At 38.4% G+C, this 19,971-nt stretch overlaps 2 protein-coding genes across 5 annotated transcripts in view; both read left to right on the top strand.

Annotated features, from left to right (window-relative positions):
- The first annotated feature begins 525 nt into the window (after positions 1 to 525).
- On the top strand, positions 526 to 5,120 carry LOC134742524 (glutathione S-transferase 1-like). Its single transcript, XM_063675742.1, has 6 exons — positions 526 to 662; positions 2,472 to 2,623; positions 2,927 to 2,985; positions 3,302 to 3,449; positions 3,633 to 3,826; positions 4,982 to 5,120. Exons 1-6 carry the CDS (start codon positions 632 to 634, stop codon positions 5,106 to 5,108), a joined length of 711 nt encoding a protein of 236 aa, XP_063531812.1. The 5' UTR covers positions 526 to 631; the 3' UTR covers positions 5,109 to 5,120.
- A 1,238-nt stretch (positions 5,121 to 6,358) lies between these two features.
- LOC134741946 (death-associated protein kinase related) overlaps positions 6,359 to 19,971 on the top strand; it is a 287,758-nt gene continuing 274,145 nt past the window's right edge. For all 4 annotated transcript variants that reach the window (XM_063674835.1, XM_063674834.1, XM_063674837.1 and 1 more), the window contains exon 1: positions 6,359 to 6,929. In XM_063674835.1, coding sequence (XP_063530905.1) covers positions 6,784 to 6,929 — 146 coding nt within the window. In that variant the 5' untranslated portion in view covers positions 6,359 to 6,783. The remainder of the gene's footprint in view (positions 6,930 to 19,971) is intronic.

Here is a 19,971-nt window from a genome sequence, read left to right as displayed (position 1 = left end):
ACGCTGTGTAGTACGTTGCATCTGTTACAGCGCTTTTAACACGTTAGTTATCGAATTAACATAATCGTGCAGCGCCATCTATTCGAGCTGTCAAAAATGAGGCTGCGATTATCTACTTACACCACATTACAAGATCCCCTATGCCCACAGTAAATCACGAACATATTTTCGGATCCTGGGCTATACTGCGAAAATCGAAGTTCGCAAATTGCGGGCAGTTTTCTCTGTCACTCTAATTACGCCTACATTGGAGTAAAAGAGAAAAATCCCCGCAAATTGCGAATTTCGGGGTAGCCCCTCTGATTTAACTAGCAAACCGATCCTATCATTAATAGTTATATTAACTCTTCCACACTCCACACTAATAGTTTCACAATGTCCATCTGTCTGTCCCTCCACTTGAGCGCCTGTAAGAACAGCGATGGAAATTACTTCTCGCGGAGACGCTTTGCCGAATATAAAATACCCATTCATGGATTGCACTGAACAGCCTAACCCCACTACATCCTACACCGGTCAGCTGTACTTTGGTCGTGATCATTCAAGGTTGTCGGTTTATTTTCGTGTTTTCGAGTGAGACGCTACGCGCCGCTCCGTGTCCACGTACCTACGCTCAAACCGCAGCAACAACATGAGATTAACGAACACTTTGTTTAATCAAGGTAAATTTAATTTTATAAGATTGATAATGATAATAATATTGTTTTGTATAGGTAGGTAAATGTTTTTGGTGATGGAATTTGGTATTACTTTGATTGCTTTGATGCTATTGATATGTTGTTGTTTTATTCAAGTTTGGTAGTTGAATTTGAATACCGAATTGTATTTTGTTTTTAACCGGCTTGAATAGAGGTTCTAAATAAGTAAATAAAAAAAAAGATAAGTGACATCTTCGCTAATCTGGGAGCTCTGGGAGCATGTCCTTATTATACTTTATGGTACTAATAAATACCTACTTTGGATATTTATTTTAATTACACTGAAATAAAAACTTTTTTGTGTCAATTTTTTTTAAGCAATTAAAACTATAAGTACTTATGATATAAGTAGGTACGGTTCCAGCATCTACGGCACCATGCCGAATAGTTTTTAGTTTTTTTTATATTTTTAAGCTTAGTTTTGTTTATTTTTAGTTTTAGTTTTTAGTAGGTACTTAAGTCTCATATTATTGGTGTTATTTGATGATTTACCGCTGTTAATTATTATCAATCGGACAATAAGTATCGATTAGTCTTTATTGAATACCACACGGTTGCGTGTTTGTGTAATGGATGGCAACTATCTGTAATGTAAATTACCTTCATGCAATAGGTACACCACAAATACACAGAGATAAGATAAGTGCAGACAGACACAAGAGGTGGTAATATTACGTTAGTTAGCTCTTTAAAAAAATGTGTACCTAATCCATAGCAACATCATAGATACGTTGATAAGATGCGTAAAATCAAAGATAGATCGATATAACTCCGTAATAGATGGATAAGGAAAAAACGTGCTTCGAAAATCACGAAAATTTGATTCTCGAACAGATGGCGCCACTACCTTTGTCCTACTCTCGTATAGAGGGCGTTGACGGTTTCGTTTGTTATTTAACAATTTTAACGCATAATATAAAAATAATTAATGCAAATAAAAAAAATCATTTATCCATATTGTATATTTTATCGTATTTTTATAAATCTTCATTTTTAGTTTTAAAGTGTGTCGATAGATGGCAGTGAATTTACTGTGGTTACAAAATTTACAATGACAGTACCGCTCTATGTAAAATCTAAGACAATTTAGTGCTTCGATTTTGACAGGTAAACGAGATGGCGCTGTGGTAACTGGTTCTTTACTAAGCTTTACTTTCACGACCCATAGTTCAAAAGGAGCCACAAAAAAAACCCACTTTTCGACCATTTACTTAAAACTTTTGAACCATGGGTCCAAAAAATATGAAAAAAATTGTGAAAGTAAAACTATAGCGAACCTGAGTTTTTGCAAAAAGTCTAGGCGGGTAACTACGGAACCCTACACTGAGCAATCTGAGCACATGCTCTTGGCCGTGTTTGTTTTGATCAGCAGGTGACTAAACTTGCTTATTCTAAACTAAAAATTCGAGTTATGATGAACATGTACGAAAAAACGACGTTTTCTTAAATCGTCTATTTTTTATATCTTTAATAATAACTTAATCACCCTGTAGCTCCTAAAGTATTGATCGTAGAGTAAAAATAAATATAATCTCATTTGTAGAAAATTTTATGTAGAAACTTTTGTCCGAACTAATTATAATGTTATTCGTACAGATATTCGAGATATGAGCAAAAATCTGAAAAAAGGTACCTTCAACCCGTGCTTTGCGAACGTTTACGATAAATTATAAAAGCTATGATAAGGCTTCTTTGAGCTATTTTTGGTATTAAGGTACCCTTCTAGAATGGAATGTGAAGGAGTGACTAAAAATGTCTAATAATTGTTTCCAGCATGTTCAACAGCGCGCCTGGTCCTATACAAGCGCGATGCGAGCCCACCGTCTAATGCAGTCCGCATGGTCGGCGCCATATTGGGGCTTCAGTTCGAATACGTCGAGCCCGACATAATCAAAGGCGAGCACAAGTCGCCTGAATACAGGAAGGTTTGTACCAATATACATACTAATGGACAGCTCACTTGTAGGACTACCCAAAAACCCTGTAATACTCGTAAATATAGAATACAGTCGCCCGAGTTTTGGAAGATAACTGTTGTTACTATAGTCTATACATAACAAACTTCCTCAATTTTGTATGTACTGTTGTTTCTGCTTAGAAGTGCCCTCTGTACTGAGCGTTAGTTCATCATCGTAGTTTTTTACAACAGGTGTTGATTACGATTTTACGATACGATATGGATAGTACCTATTGCTTGGATAATCTACAGATTAATTATTATTTTCCAGATAAACCCAATGTCCACTATACCGGTGCTGAAAGATGGAAACCTCACTGTTTCAGAAAGGTATGCTTTTGTTTGTGTGTCGTCATAGTGTCAGTTCACGTTACCAAAATAACAATAAATAAAAATATCTAATTTAAACTGTCGTGAGACTTCGTAGTCACCTCAAGTATTTTTCAATCAATTTATTGCAAACCATGGTACAATACAATAGATGTTACCAAGGAAAAAGATCACATGGCACCCTGGTAGGGTATGGCAATTTATTCTTAAAACTAAGTACATTAACTAAATATTATATATTATTTAGTCGAGATGTTTCGGAGAGCCTAGGTCATTCAATTTTGTTCTAATTGTATATATTCTTACTTTATTTCAGTCACGCGATAATTCTATATCTCCTGAACAAGTATGGCGGTGAACATAAGGAGAAACTTTACCCTTCTGACCCGGCCACGCGCGCCATAGTCGACCAGTGCCTTTACTTCGACGCGGGCGTGCTGTTCCGGCAAATTCTAGACGTTTCTGTAAGTATCTGATTAAACCAACATTCGTAAACAAAAATCTGGATCTTAGACGGTCGGACGGTCTTCCCAAGTACGCCTTTTTGGCAGCCCGATCCTCTCCCATTCTTAATAGGTGACCGAACCAGCGAAGTCTGTGGGATTTCGTTTCGCAGAACTTATGGATACCTACTTCTTTTATTCCAGAGGCCAGCATTCGCTGGCAAATCAAACGGTCCCAGCAAGAAAAACATATTCGACATAGAGGAGGGTTACGCTATCACCGAAGCATATTTAGAGAGCCGGCCGTATATGGCCGCGGACCATCTGACTGTGGCGGACATCTCACTCGGCTCTACAGCAGCTGCGTTGCATTGGATCCATGCTTTGGAAGCTAATAAGTAAGTTAACTAAGCTAAGTAGTTCCTGCCCCATCATTCGCGAGAAAAAAGACGGCCCCAGCCAGGCGTGGCTCACTCCGCGATTTCGTCACGTCGCTACAAACAAGTACATGCGTCCCACACCAATTTTGGTGTCTAGCAGTAGTAGTTGCCACGCACCGCTACGGAACGGACGCCTGCTCGCGCTTGTGCCACCTTGCGGTCATCTCTGTCGTAATAGACGCTTTTTGTTAGAGAGTGAACCTTCTGTACCTAGTACTATTATTTATTCTGTGCCCCAGCAAGAACATAATCAAGACGGCGGGTTATACTGAAGTCAAGGCATAGGTACTTAGAAAGCCGACCGTACAGTTGCCATCATATATATCAGAGCGGCAAAGATAGATAGAAAGCCAATTTAGATAATTAAGGGAGAACTTGGCCTCTCCTACCGTTGCTGCGTTGCAGAGAATCTAGTTTTAACAATGTCTTTGTCCGTCAAAGGCGCACCATTACCTAATACAGTAATCATTTTACCCTTCGTGTATTACTTGTAGAATAGGCATTTATGGCGTTCAAAGGACTATAGTACATTATTGTCGAGGCTCGGAAGTAGCTACTTGCTGGCTGAGGATTCGTTTTAAACGGACGACCTTGGGAGTCCGTTTAATTGAATCCGAAGCCAGCAAGTAGCCTTCCAGCCGAGTCATATATAGTGCTTTTCTCAATAAATACAAATATAATATAAATATTTTACAGAAGCAACGTTCTTATGTATATATTTTCACAGAAAAAAGTAAAAAGATTTGCTTTGCCGCCTTTTTATTTTTTAAATTAAAAATAGAAGTGTATTTTTCTGCTGAAAATACGCCAACGACGAAAATACGTCGCGGTACCAACATTATAATAATAAGTACTGATCATCTGATTGGCTGTTTAATGGACCCATGCCTTCATTTGATATGGCCACTTCAACTTTTAAAAAGTTTGGAACTCGACAAATAATGGAATTTGTATGCAACATTGCAGTCCCGAAATCGAGACTGCAATGTTTTTAACTTTTTAATTTTTTGACTCACCATAAACTACGCACTTCGCGACCTACTTTTTAACCGGCAACGTCGACTTTGCCGTCCATTTTTGAGAAAAAACATTTACTATCTCTATTTGTCGTAGGTTCCCGAAGACAATAGCGTGGCTGGAGCGTCTCTCCACAGAAAGCTACTTCAAGGAGTTCAACACGCCCGGCGCCGCCTTGTTGGCCAAGATGCTCAGACACTTCTGGAAACAGAATAATAAATAATGATTCAACTGCTTATGGTCTATTTACTTCATGTGTACTGATTCTTCCTTTACTTGTTGCATGGTACAGTTTAGGTACAGTCATACTTTAACGAAAATACGACGAAACTGAAACAGAATACCAGAAGCTTAAAAAACCGGCCAAGTGCGAGTCGGACTCGCGCACGAAGGGTTCCGTGCTATTACGCTAAAAACGGCAAAAAAATCACGTTTGTTGTATGGGAGCCCCACTTAAATATTTATTTTATTCTGTTTTTAGTATTTGTTGTTATAGCGGCAACAGAAATACATCATCTGTGAAAATTTCAACTGTCTAGCTATCATGGTTCATGAGATACAGCCTGGTGACAGACGGACAGACAGACAGAGCGAAGTCTTAGTAATAGGGTCTCGTTTTTACCCTTTAGGTACAGAACCCTAAGGTATAGACGAGAATTAGACTCTCGTGGTGCTGTAAAGGTCCATCTACTCAAGCTGACAATTTTGTTGCTACGATTATTTTCATAGGTACTTACACCACATTACTGGCTAGCATGACTTGTGTGGTTCTCGCGTGCGACTTCATAGTAGAAGTAGTAGTGGGTATTAGTTAAACTCTTTATTGTACAAAAAGAAACATAAAACAAGAAAAAAACATATCATTTGTACAAAGGCGAACTTATCCCTAACAGGGATCTCTTCTAGTTAACCTTACATCCACCATCCACGAGTATAGAATCGCGCGCGAGAACACTAGTCATGCTAGCCGGTCTGATCTGTTTCACGGTTTTTGATCTAAAAATTATAAAACCAAAAAGTGCACAAGCATTATTTTACGTTTTGGGTCATCTAGCGGCAGTAAAATACACCATTTGGAAAATAACTTGCGCGCTTTGCTTACTTATCAAGCATTGTTACTTTGTCCATAGATGTCACTACTGGTCTTAGAGAGATATTTACTAGCGAATAAGGTAAAATATTAGGAAAATATGTATTAAAAAAATTTCACGTTTTCAATATTGAACTGAATAGCGTATTTGTGATCTTATTTATTAATAAACCATGTAATAAAAGAGACACATTAACTTCATTGAACATTCTGAACTTGAACTGTAAGCGCCATCTAGGATTTTACTTGCAAACTGCTTGAGCATCATGTTAGGGAGGATACTACACAAACTTAGTGACAGGAACGGCTACATTAGGACTTCCCACGGAACAGGTATTAAATACGAGTTGTCAAATACGCGGTACCGGGTACGAATACCAGTTGCAACGCTCGTAACGGCAGAAACGTGTACGGCGAAGTGCGGTCGACTCGTCGATGCGCAGCTGTCCGCGCCGCGGTTGTCAATTTTAAGTTTTCCGAATCGCGTGTGTAAATAAACAAATTATTTTACTTTTCATTGCGGATAATATAATGAAGTGATACAAATGTTTGTTTAAAACCGTGTGTACTAACAGTGGAGCGTTTGAATAAAACCGTAACCGCTTCTCGCAATGACAAGGGAGAGCACTTGGTTACCTTTTGAGAAACCCGGAGGCATTACAATGTTTCATGTGGCCTAATTGATGCCTCGTATTTGCTGAAGTGTATACGTTTGATTTCAAGGACTATTGTGAATCGTTCGGAAGTATTATAATCTTTGTTTCGAGTTTTCGACTCGGTCGTCAGTCGTCAAGAGTACACGTTGAAAATGAGTGTTATAAGTGGTTTGAGTAAAGCTGATTTGAAGACGGCGAGTGATGGTCTTCTGGAGCTCTCCGAGGAGAGGCTCCGCAGTATCATGCGCACGGAGCCGATCACCGACGTCTACCACGTGGAACAGACTCCCTTTGCAAGGTTAGCTATTGTTTCCCTTCACCTCACCTGTCAAACTTGAATTCAACCGTACCCGACCAAAAATTAGGGGTTAGGTTCTTTATAGTGCCTCCAGACCAACTCGAAATACCAGTTCCAGAAGCTACCTTTTAAAATTACTGAAATACTTTTTTTGTTCGTTAAAACCTCCCCAAAAAAACCCGTTCCCAAGGACAATGTAAACAAAGTAGCTTTTTGCCTGTGCAGGAAGTAGTTAAAATCACCATGAAGGGAAAGGGCTTGGCTTGCATTTTAAACGAAACTGTTACATGGTCAATGTCACTGCATGGCAATAATAAAATGTCAACTTATTTAGCAAAAACTAAAATGTATGGATGTAGACTAGCTCAGTAAATATTAGTGTTGTGCAATTAATACATAAAAAGTATAAAAACTAACCTTGATATTGGTAGTAACAATCCAAGTAGTGTTGTAATACTTGTAATGTATTTACAGAATATTTGTACAACCTATGATTTAATGTTTTTAAAACCTCATTAAGTTTGCCATTGATAATGTGTTAATGTGTGAATATAGGTTGACATTGAGTACATTATTTCGTGTATCAGCTATGGAAGTTATCAGCATGTTTTTGATAAACATGACTGATGAGAAGCAAGTGCCCCGATAAGGGAAGATAAGGCAGCTATTTTCTTGAACAAGGCCCGTTAATGTAAAGTTGTATCAAACACCTACATTAGTGTAATTTAAAACAGCTGATAATTTTCTGGAAATTTTAGTTTGTGTTTAATGTATGTAGACAGAATTTGAGTATGTATGTTTTTTTAACACATTCTGTCTGCTTTTAAGAATAGATAACTTATTGGCATTAATGAGTACATTTCAATGTTAATACATGTTTACATAATTATGGACTATGTCACAGTTTTCACAGTTTTCTATGATGACTAGAAAAACTATAATCCGACAGTTTACATGGAGTGTTGGTTTGAAGTTTCATTTAAGAACTTTTAAAACTATTATTCTGAGATTTCACGATTAAAGTTGTGCCATGAAATTTAAACAACTAATGAGTTTTTGTAATAAACAATATACCTAAACTCTTATTGAATCATATCAATGGACTTGAATTTTAAAATTTTAAAACCAATATTTGTTCAGCCAAGCAAACATTTACCCCCTTTTTCACATTTTTTTATAAAACTTTACGAGCCTGATTTATTTCAATTATGTTTTATCCTTTTTTTACAAATACATAAGTCAAAATGACAAACTATTCATAGCTAATTCAGGCCAGTAATGCCTTTATGAATAAGGCCATTTAAATATGAACAATGGAACCTAAGTAACTATCAAAGTTTTATAAGTTTACTTTGATAGTCTTTTAGGGTTCCGTACCCAAACGGGACCCTATTACTAAGACTCCTCTGTCCGTCTGTCTGTCCATTTGTCTGTCACCAGGCTGTATCTCATGAACCGTGATAGCTAGACAGTTGAAATTTTCACAGATGATATTTATTTATTTGGAGATCCAACAGCTGTGACATTAACATAAAAATTATAGTTGATACAGGAAGCCAATATAGGAACTCACAGGTAGTGACATGATACAAACTAATAATAATATTTCTGTTGTCGCTGTAACAACAAATACTAAAAACAGAATAATATAAATATGTAAGTGGGGCTCCCATACAACAAAACGTGATTTTTTTGCCGTTGTTTGCGTAATGATACGGAATTCTTTGTGCGCGAGTCCGACTCGTACTTGTCCGGTTTTTTACTATCAATATATAAAATCACAACAAATGTTATTTGTCGGCACAGACAGTGAATCAGAATGATAAAAACAGCCACATAGAAATATTGTTTTTATAATCTACACTGCAAATTCAATCTATTTCACAATATACATAGGTACATGACAACAGCATAAAAAGGAAATAATAGTCAGAACTTGAAGGAAAATAAGTAATAGGTACCTATTTAAATATTGATATGTACACAATAAGTACAATTAACTTAAATTAATATATCGGACTTTATGCAGACTTATATGTTTGTTTCTATTCTTAAGTCAGATTAACCATACCTCCTGGTGTGAAGTCCCGGTTCAACCGGGCCAGGACTGCCGGGGGGGTGCCGTGGTTGACATGCTCGCGACCCCATTGCACCCCCCTCAACGGCATAGACGGAAACGCCGCAGGGGATGTTAGTGGGTATTCTCCTCCTCTTCCTCTGGCTAGCAGAGGAAGTTACGGGAGGAGCGAGTCCCACATACCACCCCCCAATGGGCTTCCCCAGCCCGGGGGTGAGATGCGTAAATGCATTTACCCCTGCGTCAAAAATAAAAAATTAACCATACCTGTTTACAATATCTGCTTAGTATTGAAGTATACTAATAAGCTGTCGCATTTTAACTTTGTTTTGCCTGTTGTAAATAAAAAAAGTAAAAAAAAGTGAATTGGTATTTATAATTTTATCAAATTACTATTCTTGCAAAATAAGTAGAATAACCAACGAAACCACTAAATAATGGTAACACTGGTGGTAATTTCCGACCCAGTCCATACCTTGTCACAGTGACAATTAATATGAAAGTCGCTAGAGACCTCATACTATTGTCACTGTGACAAAGTACAAAATCGGTAGGAAATTGAATTCTAAACTGTACCTACTGAGTAAAGTACACAAGTTACACTACACAACTAGAGATAGACCAAGAAAAGTCTGCAGGGATTTTTACAGCACACGCAGTGCCAGTGTTATTTTATACATCATAATTTCATAGAAGTTCAACGTTTAAAATAACACCTGCACTGCGTGTGCTGTCAAAATCTCTGCAGACTTTTCTTGGTTTAACTCTATCATTCAATACATTTAAATGTGTTTTATCTGTGGACTTTCCAATATACAGGCGTGACCATGGAGCATATCCAATGTGCCAACCCTGTTACTACCCTAATGCTGGTAACAATGCTTTAGTTTATTATTTTCTTATAAATTATTATAATAAATGTGTGTTCATTGTTCATTAACGATATCTGTGAATTTCGTGATTTCCTTTTTTTGTATTAACTAAAACATTTACAAACCCCTTGTAAAATTAAATTTCTTAGGTTGGCAATTTTACTCTTAACACCTTGTCCCTTGTCCACTATGTTAATCTTGCCTGTATATTTCGAAGTCTTAACCTATTCCTCGACAATATCGACAACAGCTGATTACGTATCTAACGCAGATATCACTGCAATTGCGCACTACGTTTTAATGTCATAAATTTGATAGTCGCTAAACCAATCAGATAGCTTGCCCTTGCGCATAGACTTTGACCTGCACTTTACCGAGTGTAGAGTCAACAGCTGAAATTGCTTGCTAAAATAATTAAAATGCACACGCTCCTTCCTTTTACAATTAAGTCTTGTACAGGTCCTTGTGACTACTTTATTGTCTGTGTGTCAACTTTATTATAAAGTTAAATATCTAGGCTCGCGTTGTTTACATGTAACTTAAACAACAAGGCGGTACGCTAGTAGAGTTTATTTTGTTGTGATGCTAGGATCTTTCCACGCATGCCGCGCAAGGTCGTGCGTCGGCCTCCTGACGTAGCCATTTTATCGACCGCTGGTTAACTTTTGTCGCTCGACTAATTGCACTTTTTGTTTGATCAAGTGCTATTTTCGAAGCCGCGAGGCCGCTCGGAACTGGTTCGGAGCTGGTTCCACTAGTTTGTGAATCAATTTCATTTCCCCTTGCCGGCTGTAGGTCGATTGTGACTTCAGACTTGTGACAGTTTTTTTATTCGCTCTTTATATCCCTCGCCGACAGAGCTCGCGTTTTATCTACCTATATGGCATTTAGCTTCCAATGTAATCAGTTGGTTATCGTAAATGGTGATGGTCATCGATGGGTTGATATCATACCTGTTCGCGGTGATTCATCATTGTTTGCCTTCAGATCGTACGGAATTATTAAATAGTTCGCAATAATTGGATGCGAAAAGATAATCAGACTTAATATTCGAGGCTTAATAAAACATAATGCGATGTTATGATTGTGCTATTGGATTCGACGCGGTAAACTAGTATGAAAGTTCTTAAAGTCTTACGCGGTATGATGCATCGGACTACGTAAGACCAGCGATGGGATAAGCGATGATTTATTCGGTATACAGCGCTTTATTGTGGGCCATAGCCTCGGGTCGGCGCTAGCTCGAGTGAAATCCAACATTTGAACGAGCGCGGGTGTTTAAGTAAATGAAAGGAATCGTTTAGCTATAGCTGTTATTGGCAATTTCTCCGTCGCCCGGGGCGGCTCGTTTCCCGGGAGCCCGGAGATAGCAGTTTTTGCTCGTCCGGCGCAGCCGAGATGTAATCGTGTACTTTCTACAGCTGAGCGGTCGGTCGCCGCGGTTTCACTTTCGTGCAGCGGAGGAATGCGGCCGGACCTCCGACCCGATGTGACCGCCCCTCCTACACCCTTAGCTCCACTACCCGCGAACACGTTTTGCATATTGACTTCTTAGAAGCTCGCGTGCAAGATTGAATGCGTTGCATAACTCGCTTGTAACGGTTCTCTCCCGCATATGGTGTCGGGAACCAGTCGCGGCGTGGCGGGCGGCCGAGGCTTTTTGTAGAAAAACGGCTAACATACTTCTACAATGCCAAGATCGTCGCTAACGTGTCGGTGGCCTAGGGGAATGGATGTAGTCGCACCAGTCGCCTAACGCTTCGCACTTTGCATCGCGTTTGGCTTGAGAAAACAAGATCTTGTCATGTTGCCATGGCGTTTTAAACCGTTGTACATGCACAGCTTCATGTGTGGCGCCAAACATGGCTGAAGCGCAAGTCGAATCGAAGCTTCCTGTTTTGCAACAGCAACACTTTAAGCTAAGAGTACCCTGTGCATTTAAGTGGGCAACTTTCCTAATATCGGCTAGGTATCGTTTTGTATTATGGTGGCTGATGACTTGAAGGGTAATTTATCATATATGCCGAATTCTCTAAACAGGCAAAACGGAGGGTGAACACCTCACCACTGTCTTCCATTTCCATTCCATTTATTTTGTTGTAAAATTATGTACATACTGTACATAGTAAATCAAGCTGGTATTTAATAAAATACAAGTCAGACCATGACACCCTGTAAGCGCACACAACATTAACTTAAAAACTAAACTAAATAAGTCTTCTCATTTATAAATAACAATTATTAATATTTAAAAAAAAATATTTTATTAGCTATCGTCATTAAGCAAATCCTTAACCGAATAATAACTTTAATCAATTAATACATTTTCTAATTTGTTTTTAAACACTTATTTTATTTGTGATTAAAATACATTGGGGACTATTTTTAAACATCTCTAGGTTAGTCTTTGGTCTTTCAGGTTTAACTCCACGTGCGTGGGCCCACGTTCCCGACATACTAGTGGGTTAAATCTGCTTCGACACTTGGCCCGAATACCTCTCGCGGCGCCGTGCTATCCGCGCTAATATCTTATTCGTGTTAGCGAAATGCCAGCGGCTTGGCAAGCGCGACCCGGCCGATGCACCGCTACTAAATTCGGGTTGCATCACGTCACATTCGGTTTCGTTTGTCACGGTGGCTATTTTAGACAATATCGATTATTAGACCGACGGATTTAGCCTGGCTTGACTGACCTGGTGTAACCTCGCATTCTAATTTGATTGCACTGTATTGACATTTCAATTTGTGATTTCTTATATGCCGGTTTAGACATTACCTGCTGTTCTTCCAGGCAGCATCAAAAGTTACGGATCAGACTACGCGTCAAAAATATCTAACAGAGTATCATTTTCTAATAGTTTAAAAAAGATATGTGTCTAAGATATGTAGAAAAATTAATTTGTGACACATACTTTCAAACATAAACTGTAGAGATGTTATATCTACATTTGGAAAAGTATTCCATGGGTGGCAGATAGCTGCTTTTGGTGCTGACTGTACCCTGATAATTTACCACCAAGTCTAATAAAACTTAGTTAAGCATCGTCGTTGAGAATGCCAAATCCGTCGAACTGGATTTTTGATTGAGAAACAGGTACCTACCAACGAACTATATATGGTATTAATTGATTTGATTAAAATCGCGCATACGTGGGATTTGGCATTCTCAACGAATTTAATTTGAATGTAAATATATCTAAATCTAAGACTAGCTGTATCGCAGATAGTCATGTTGCGTGCGATCAGCAATCGATCAAACCATTTATTAGCCGGGTTAACAGTTGTCACCCTTATCACCTATGTCCTAGGCAATAGAGTTCAATGAAAATCAAACATGTGAGTTAATTAATGGTGTTTAAACATTCAGATGTCAACGTTGCGCTCGCTGAGATAAGCGGCATCTAGGCGACGGTGTGTGACACGAATTTAATTCTGTTATAACCTTACATGTAATGTAATGTACTAATGTATTAACCTTATTGTAAAGTGATTAGGTGTAATAATCATCACAAAACATTTTCTTCGATTTTGCGCTAGGTCTCATGACAAGTAGAAACAAACGATTATCAACAACTTGTAATATTTGTTAGATATCTATGAATACATAACACTTTTTTTATTGCTTATTTATGTTAATACATCCTCAGCTACAGCTACCGCTTCGGACCCCACGATCCGCTTTCCGATTTTCTCTTCCTCTTTAAGCTTCTTAACATTTTAAGCATCCTCTTTTGTGAGACTATTTTTGCGCATGGCACCCTCGAACAAGCCAGTACATTTCTTTCCTTTTACCGGGCCCAGATAAAAGTTACACATACGAGTAGACTCCGTATGTTGACATTGTAAGCGATATCCCGCATTCCTCGGTTGTTTTGTTAATGAGCGCGCGATTGTTCTCGCCCACGCCGCTTGCACAACGCTTGCGCCGGCGCACGGGCCCGGGCACCTGAGCGGCCTTGTCAATCAAGGGCAGAACGTCCGAAACAGCTCCCAAAAACTATGAACAAGTAAAAAAAGTACATTTTATGATCTTAATGAGAAATAAAACGCAAGATCGAATTTTGTGTCGGAATCGGAACATGTTACTCCCACAATTGTAATTTTTTTTAAATATTGAAGTACAATACGCCAAACAACTCATTTTACAAAAAAAAACAAACAGAAAAGAGTGACTGAGATATGATGTCCAACTTCACACTTACGATCCGTTTTGATATTTAGAAAAAACCGGCCAAGTCCGAATCGGACTCGCGCACGAAGGGTTCCGTACCATTACACAAAAAAACGGCAAAAAAATCATGTTTGTTGTATGGGAGCCCCACTTAAATATTTATTTTATTCTGTTCTTAGTATTTGTTGTTATAGCGGCAACAGAAATACATCATCTGTGAAAATTTCAACTGCCTAGCTATCACGGTTCATGAGATACAGCCTGTTGACAGACGGACAGCGGAGTCTTAGTAATAGGGTCCCGTTTTTACCCTTTGGGTACGGAACCCTAAAAAGTAACAAATTTGACGTGCACTGCAGCCCAATATTATTTAAACCTAATATGTCAGATCATTAAAACGCGGCCAAAAGAAACCTTTTTTCACCTTCAATTACTCGTATCAACCGCCATATCTCCAGGTAAAAAGGCACGTGGGAACGGAAGGCCTAACAAAGTGCCAACTTAACGTAAAAAAAGTGCTTAACGAAGTGCCAGAATAACGTTAAAAAAGTTCTTCGGCTGATAGCCGTAGACTAGACCTCGTCAAAGTAGATTAATTTGGAGTAGTCCATCTTATAAACACTAACACCGGTGGCATGCATAAAAAAGTGTCAGGTTATGTACAGATCTCCATGGAAACGTTGTGGACACATCTCCATGGTAACTAAAAGTATAGAATTTTTCATCAATGTTTTCTTATGACGTTATCATGCAAAATTATCGTCCGTAAACCTACTTTACAGACAACCACATTTTTTTTTGGTATATTCGGCTCTTGCGCTGCTCCTGCAGTCAAAAGAGAACGTGCTATTCATTCAAAAGAAGAGCATGATTCGCCCTTCAGTTGTCAATAACCGCTTTTTGGTACGTTGAAGAAGTGTGGTGACGATGAGGGTTGGGGGCGAATTTTTGTGGAAATCATTGAATGAATCCTACAAACAGTTCCTATATCGAAATAGCGCCTTATTGACGACCGACCATAAGTACTTTTGGTTGTGGCTTTGGTTGGCGCTATTTCCATATAGCTTCAATTTGAAATTCGCCTTATCGACAAGCGACAATGTGGCACCTTTTGATTGAAAACGTCACAATTGGACATCTCATGTCTGAAACGATTATGAAATTTACAGAAACATTTTGTCGTCCTTTTGAAAGATTTATGATAAGACTAAAGTTGAGAAAGACAGAACTAAACAATGTGTATTTGTTTTCCCGAACTTGTTGTTTGCCGAAGATACTACTGTCATTGTCCACACTGTGACCTCGTTCGCGTGTCGCATAAGGATCGGATTTCGTTCCGCAAACTTCAGATAACTTGCTGCACGAGTGTACTAGGAAACTGACTTGAAACTCTGACCCTTATAGAACTCATTTGAATAGGAAATGCAAGCCATGCGAGGTTACATTGAGACATTTTTTAGCGACTAGCGATTGACTCTAGTCTCTAGACTAGACTCATGGGAAATGACTACTGGACAGGGCCAAAGATATTCATAATTTTCAAGAAACCTATTACGTGATATTCAGGAAATATATCGTGCGAAAAACATAATTTAAAAAAAAGTTCTTATTGAGAAAAGAAATAGAAATCTCACAGTTTCGCAAACCCATTTCATGATATCAGCCGAAAAAAAGCTCTCTGTCTATGTTTGAACTGAGACAGTCCTTTGACAAACTATATATTAATATTGTCTTCGGTTACCGCGATAGTTACTCATGAAATAAAACTGAAATCGGATTATGTCGCGATATAATCCGATTTCATAGTTTTATTTAACATCTATATTATTTTAAATAAGTGTACAAGGCAGTTTAGTGTAGTAGTTTTGCCGCTGATTATACTCTGCACCCTCATCCAGCTTCATCCCTCAAAAATTATAAGCGCAGGTATTATACCGGTTCGTCGAAACTTTTGTTAGTGCTCTGTACGCAATTTGAAGCCAGTCGTGTAGGCGACTAGATTTTCCGATACTCCGGTTGGGCCACGCCGTGGCGAAAGTCTCGCCGACCTTCGCCGGCTCGATATGGGCGTCGTACTCGTACCTAATTACGATTTAAGTGACAAGCCCTGCATATGTTTTATAGTTTATACATTGTTACTTCGCTGGGCCTTCCGCATCTGTCGTATGTCGCGATCGACGATGGTTAAATTTCAAATTTCGTTTAATGATGACCTCATTTTGTAGCGGATGATATCAGCTGGTGATTTGTTTACTGTGTTTTTTTTTTTCATTTATGAATGGTGTTTGATGACATTGTTTGCCAGTACGGTGGACAAACCTGTTTGGAGTTCGATGGCAATTTTTATTACTGCGCTAAACTTATCCGTTGTGTTAAGGCACTTCTATGTTCCATTCTTTGTTATCTATTTACTTGTGCATACGTTGTTTTAAAACTCTTCTTTCTTTATTATTTCGTTCTAAAAACCGACATTTTGGAAAATTATATTTTGTTTGAGGTACATATACATTACCAAGATGGTCCCATTTTTATCAAAACCCAGTCTGATGATGGGACGTATGAGGTATTGAGGAAATTCCTAAATTCTTATAGGCATACATATATACATATACTGGTTTTTTTTTATCGTTAAGTAAGCTATGCCGTGCATAGGTGCAAAAATGGTCAAAACCTCCCGGGGCTACCTATTATTACATACTATTATGTTTACTATTTTTAGCCATCGGCCCATCGCATATGTCAGTGGATATGCTTCTTGCTCACTATGACCAGGCATATCTATTTCTCATGTGACATGTAATCTGTCGTCCAGATCGAAATCCCGACGTCCCGACAACTTGCCGGTAACGCAAGGTATGCAGATGCCATCTAGGGATCATTTTAGAATCGCTGATCTGTCGTATTGGTTTTATAAATGTTTACAACTCAATTTAGCTTGGATAAAAGAGAGATCTTATGAAACAAGGTCATGTCTAAGATAAGAATGATGAATGTACATGTGTAGTTGCAGGCTACAATGGTTACGTGTAAATCTGTGTCGTTGACTTTTTTCTAGAAGAAAAACTAATACAGAGATCAGAGGCTGCGGTTCAATTTGTCAAATGGTTCTAGACGATTTAGAGTAAATTAAACTGCTGCTGCTGCTGATTCTGCATGTACCAGCCTTAAAGTTTATAGTCTATGATTGTTCATTATTTTTAGTATGTGGGTATTTTTGCACTTTGTAATTTTTTCTCAGTCACCCGTTGACCACGAACGCTGTAAAGGGTTCGAAACGTCGGGGTGTATTATAAATTCAATATACGCGATATAATCCGTTTTCATAGTTTTATTTCATGAGTAACTATCGCGGTAACCGAAGACAATATTAAATTAAACTTGTTTTCCTTCGCAACATTCTTTTCTCTCATTAGGTATAGGCATTTCACTTTATAATAATAAAAGACGTTTATTTAAAAAGTTTGAACATAGGTAAATAATAAAAGTACACGATAATGCTTAAAAACTAATTGAAAAGGAAAGTGGCTCAGCTAATGTCTGTGCCAAAAAGGCTTCGGGGCACAGCAGCTTAGACTTCCAGCAACGGAAGTTATGATATTTGTGTTTTTGTTGTGTTTATGATATTGGAATGGGTATTCTTACTTCTTTTGATATTAACACTAAATAGCACACCGCGAAATCTTGAATGAAATAAAAAACTATTCTCTTTAACCTCTCTCCTCAATTATCTAAATCTAACCTAATTTGCTCCATAAATCACTTACCTAAACTATTCAGACACTTCCGGTATATGCAATAACTCCTAACGATTCGCCAAATACTGTCTACGCCTTAAGAGGACTAATAGATCTGATACACACATATGTATCTTTCATATATGTCTGCCATTGTCACAGTCATGAATCACACCAACCTTACGTAATCCCACGGCGGAGAAATTCGGACATGTCCTTACAATTTGCATATTAATAACTGAAACGCGTGTCAACTTTCAATTACCGTCAATGTCTTTATGAAATATTCATTTAACAACAAGCTTCTTCGTCAATGTCTGTTGTGAAGTGCATCCTATATTCGCAGATGTTTATGAGCTACTGATATAACTCAGATCCGGTTTGTTTCCAAATCGAGTAGGTTTTTGAGGCTAAATGTGGTTTATATACAGGATACATTTTATTATAGGATCAACCTTGAAAGTGTACGATATAATAATAAATAAAGAAAAGTTATGTAATACGTAATACTTGTTTTCTTGTAAACGCTTCTCACTGCACCCACCTTGACATTTTTCTGTTTGGCCCTATGGTTGACCGGTAAAGAATGCTATAGTTTGTCAAAGGACTGTCTCATTTCAAACATAGACAAAGATAATCATACTAATCTTTGTCTTACACTAGTACTAGCACCCAAAAGAAAAGGATGAGTATAGTTTTTTTTGTTCTTATTTACTGACAAATGAGTGACAATTTGGTTTGACTAACTATATGAAATATGAGGCAATAATCCGCCTTTTGTGCCCTTTTTTGATGTGCAATAAAGTTTCTAAAAATGAAGTGTATATGGCTCGGCTGATTTAGTTTGCGCTTCATGGTTGGTATACTCGATACCCTTTGCAAAAGTTGTTCTATGACCTTAATTTGGAAGATATGTATATGCACTATTTATTATAATAATACCCATTGATATTAAGGAGTTGTAATTAAGCTAATCACACTAGGATTATGCTCAGCCGTATGCCATTCCGTCATCTAATCATACTCTTGACGTTTACAACTCTTATCTAAACCGCGCAGATTCAATGTCCTCGAGTACCAACAGCATCTTACACATTTAACTGACTATTAGTAAATTTTATTCCATCGCAATAAGGTTGACTATTGGTTTGTTAATGTCGACGCTGTTACTCGCTTAGGCATTGACGGCTCGACATTGTTTGCTCGACTGATGGACGCGATGCGATTGGCCGAAGTCATTCTCACCAGCAAGAGCGCAGGGCGCTCCAGTTCTGAGACGAACCAGCGTATTATGTTTGCAGAATCGTAACAACATTTAGAGCTCATTAAATTGGTCCAAATAAGCGGCGATTACCTCGCGTGTGCTCAATAAGTGTTCGGAATACACCCCTGTTTACACGCTCCCTAACCTTGGCCGGGGTTCACTGACATCGCGCGCCGATCGACGCTTCCGGACTATTTTAGGACCTAGGATATCGTGTCCTGTTTGTTTCCACTAGCCCTTAATGCAGGATGTCGGGTTTGGTAGACATTACTGCTTCCTAAGTTACATAATTTGCGAGATTGCGTGGATTTTATTTTAATTTCGTGAGTAGCCTTCGCGCTTTGCCACAGATACATCCCAAATCCCAAAGGAGTCATGAGTCCCTGTAGCTGTCTAAATCTGTTTTTTTTAAACAATTATGGCCTGGCTAAATCTGATTATTGGCATAGGCATTTTTATAAAAGCTACTGTTATTTCATCTTTCAGCCAATCCAGTACGGATATGATGGTCGTTCTTGTCTACGTGACAGCGTGATAAAACGGTGTCCGTCATTTTCTATTACTTGGTGTTAAAAAGTGACTGTTAGTCTGTTATTTTGTCACGTGGATAAAGCCATCCATAATACGCCTGCAGGCGGAGAAACCAAGTTGGCTCAGGTCAATAATAAATTCGAGCTGTATTTTAGTTTCGTGACAGCCTCTCGAGCAATGTTATTGAGATAGGTCAGTCATGGGAAGCGTACGTAAGCCCCCTGTTTTCAGTCATTCTCACGTCGCGTGAAATTAAATTACTTTTCCGATCACCTTGCCAGACGGACGAAAATATCCAGTGGTATAAGTGTAATGTCGGGACTTATTAGTGTTTATCGCTCTCTCCCTAATTTCGAATGATACAAATGTCACCGGTGATGGATCTTACGGCTT

This window comes from Cydia strobilella, chromosome 6 (genome assembly GCF_947568885.1).
Source record: "Cydia strobilella chromosome 6, ilCydStro3.1, whole genome shotgun sequence".
Classification (NCBI taxonomy): Eukaryota; Metazoa; Arthropoda; class Insecta; order Lepidoptera; family Tortricidae; genus Cydia; species Cydia strobilella.
The sequence above is the reverse complement of the archived record's forward strand: the minus strand, read 5'-3'. Positions and strand labels throughout refer to the sequence as shown.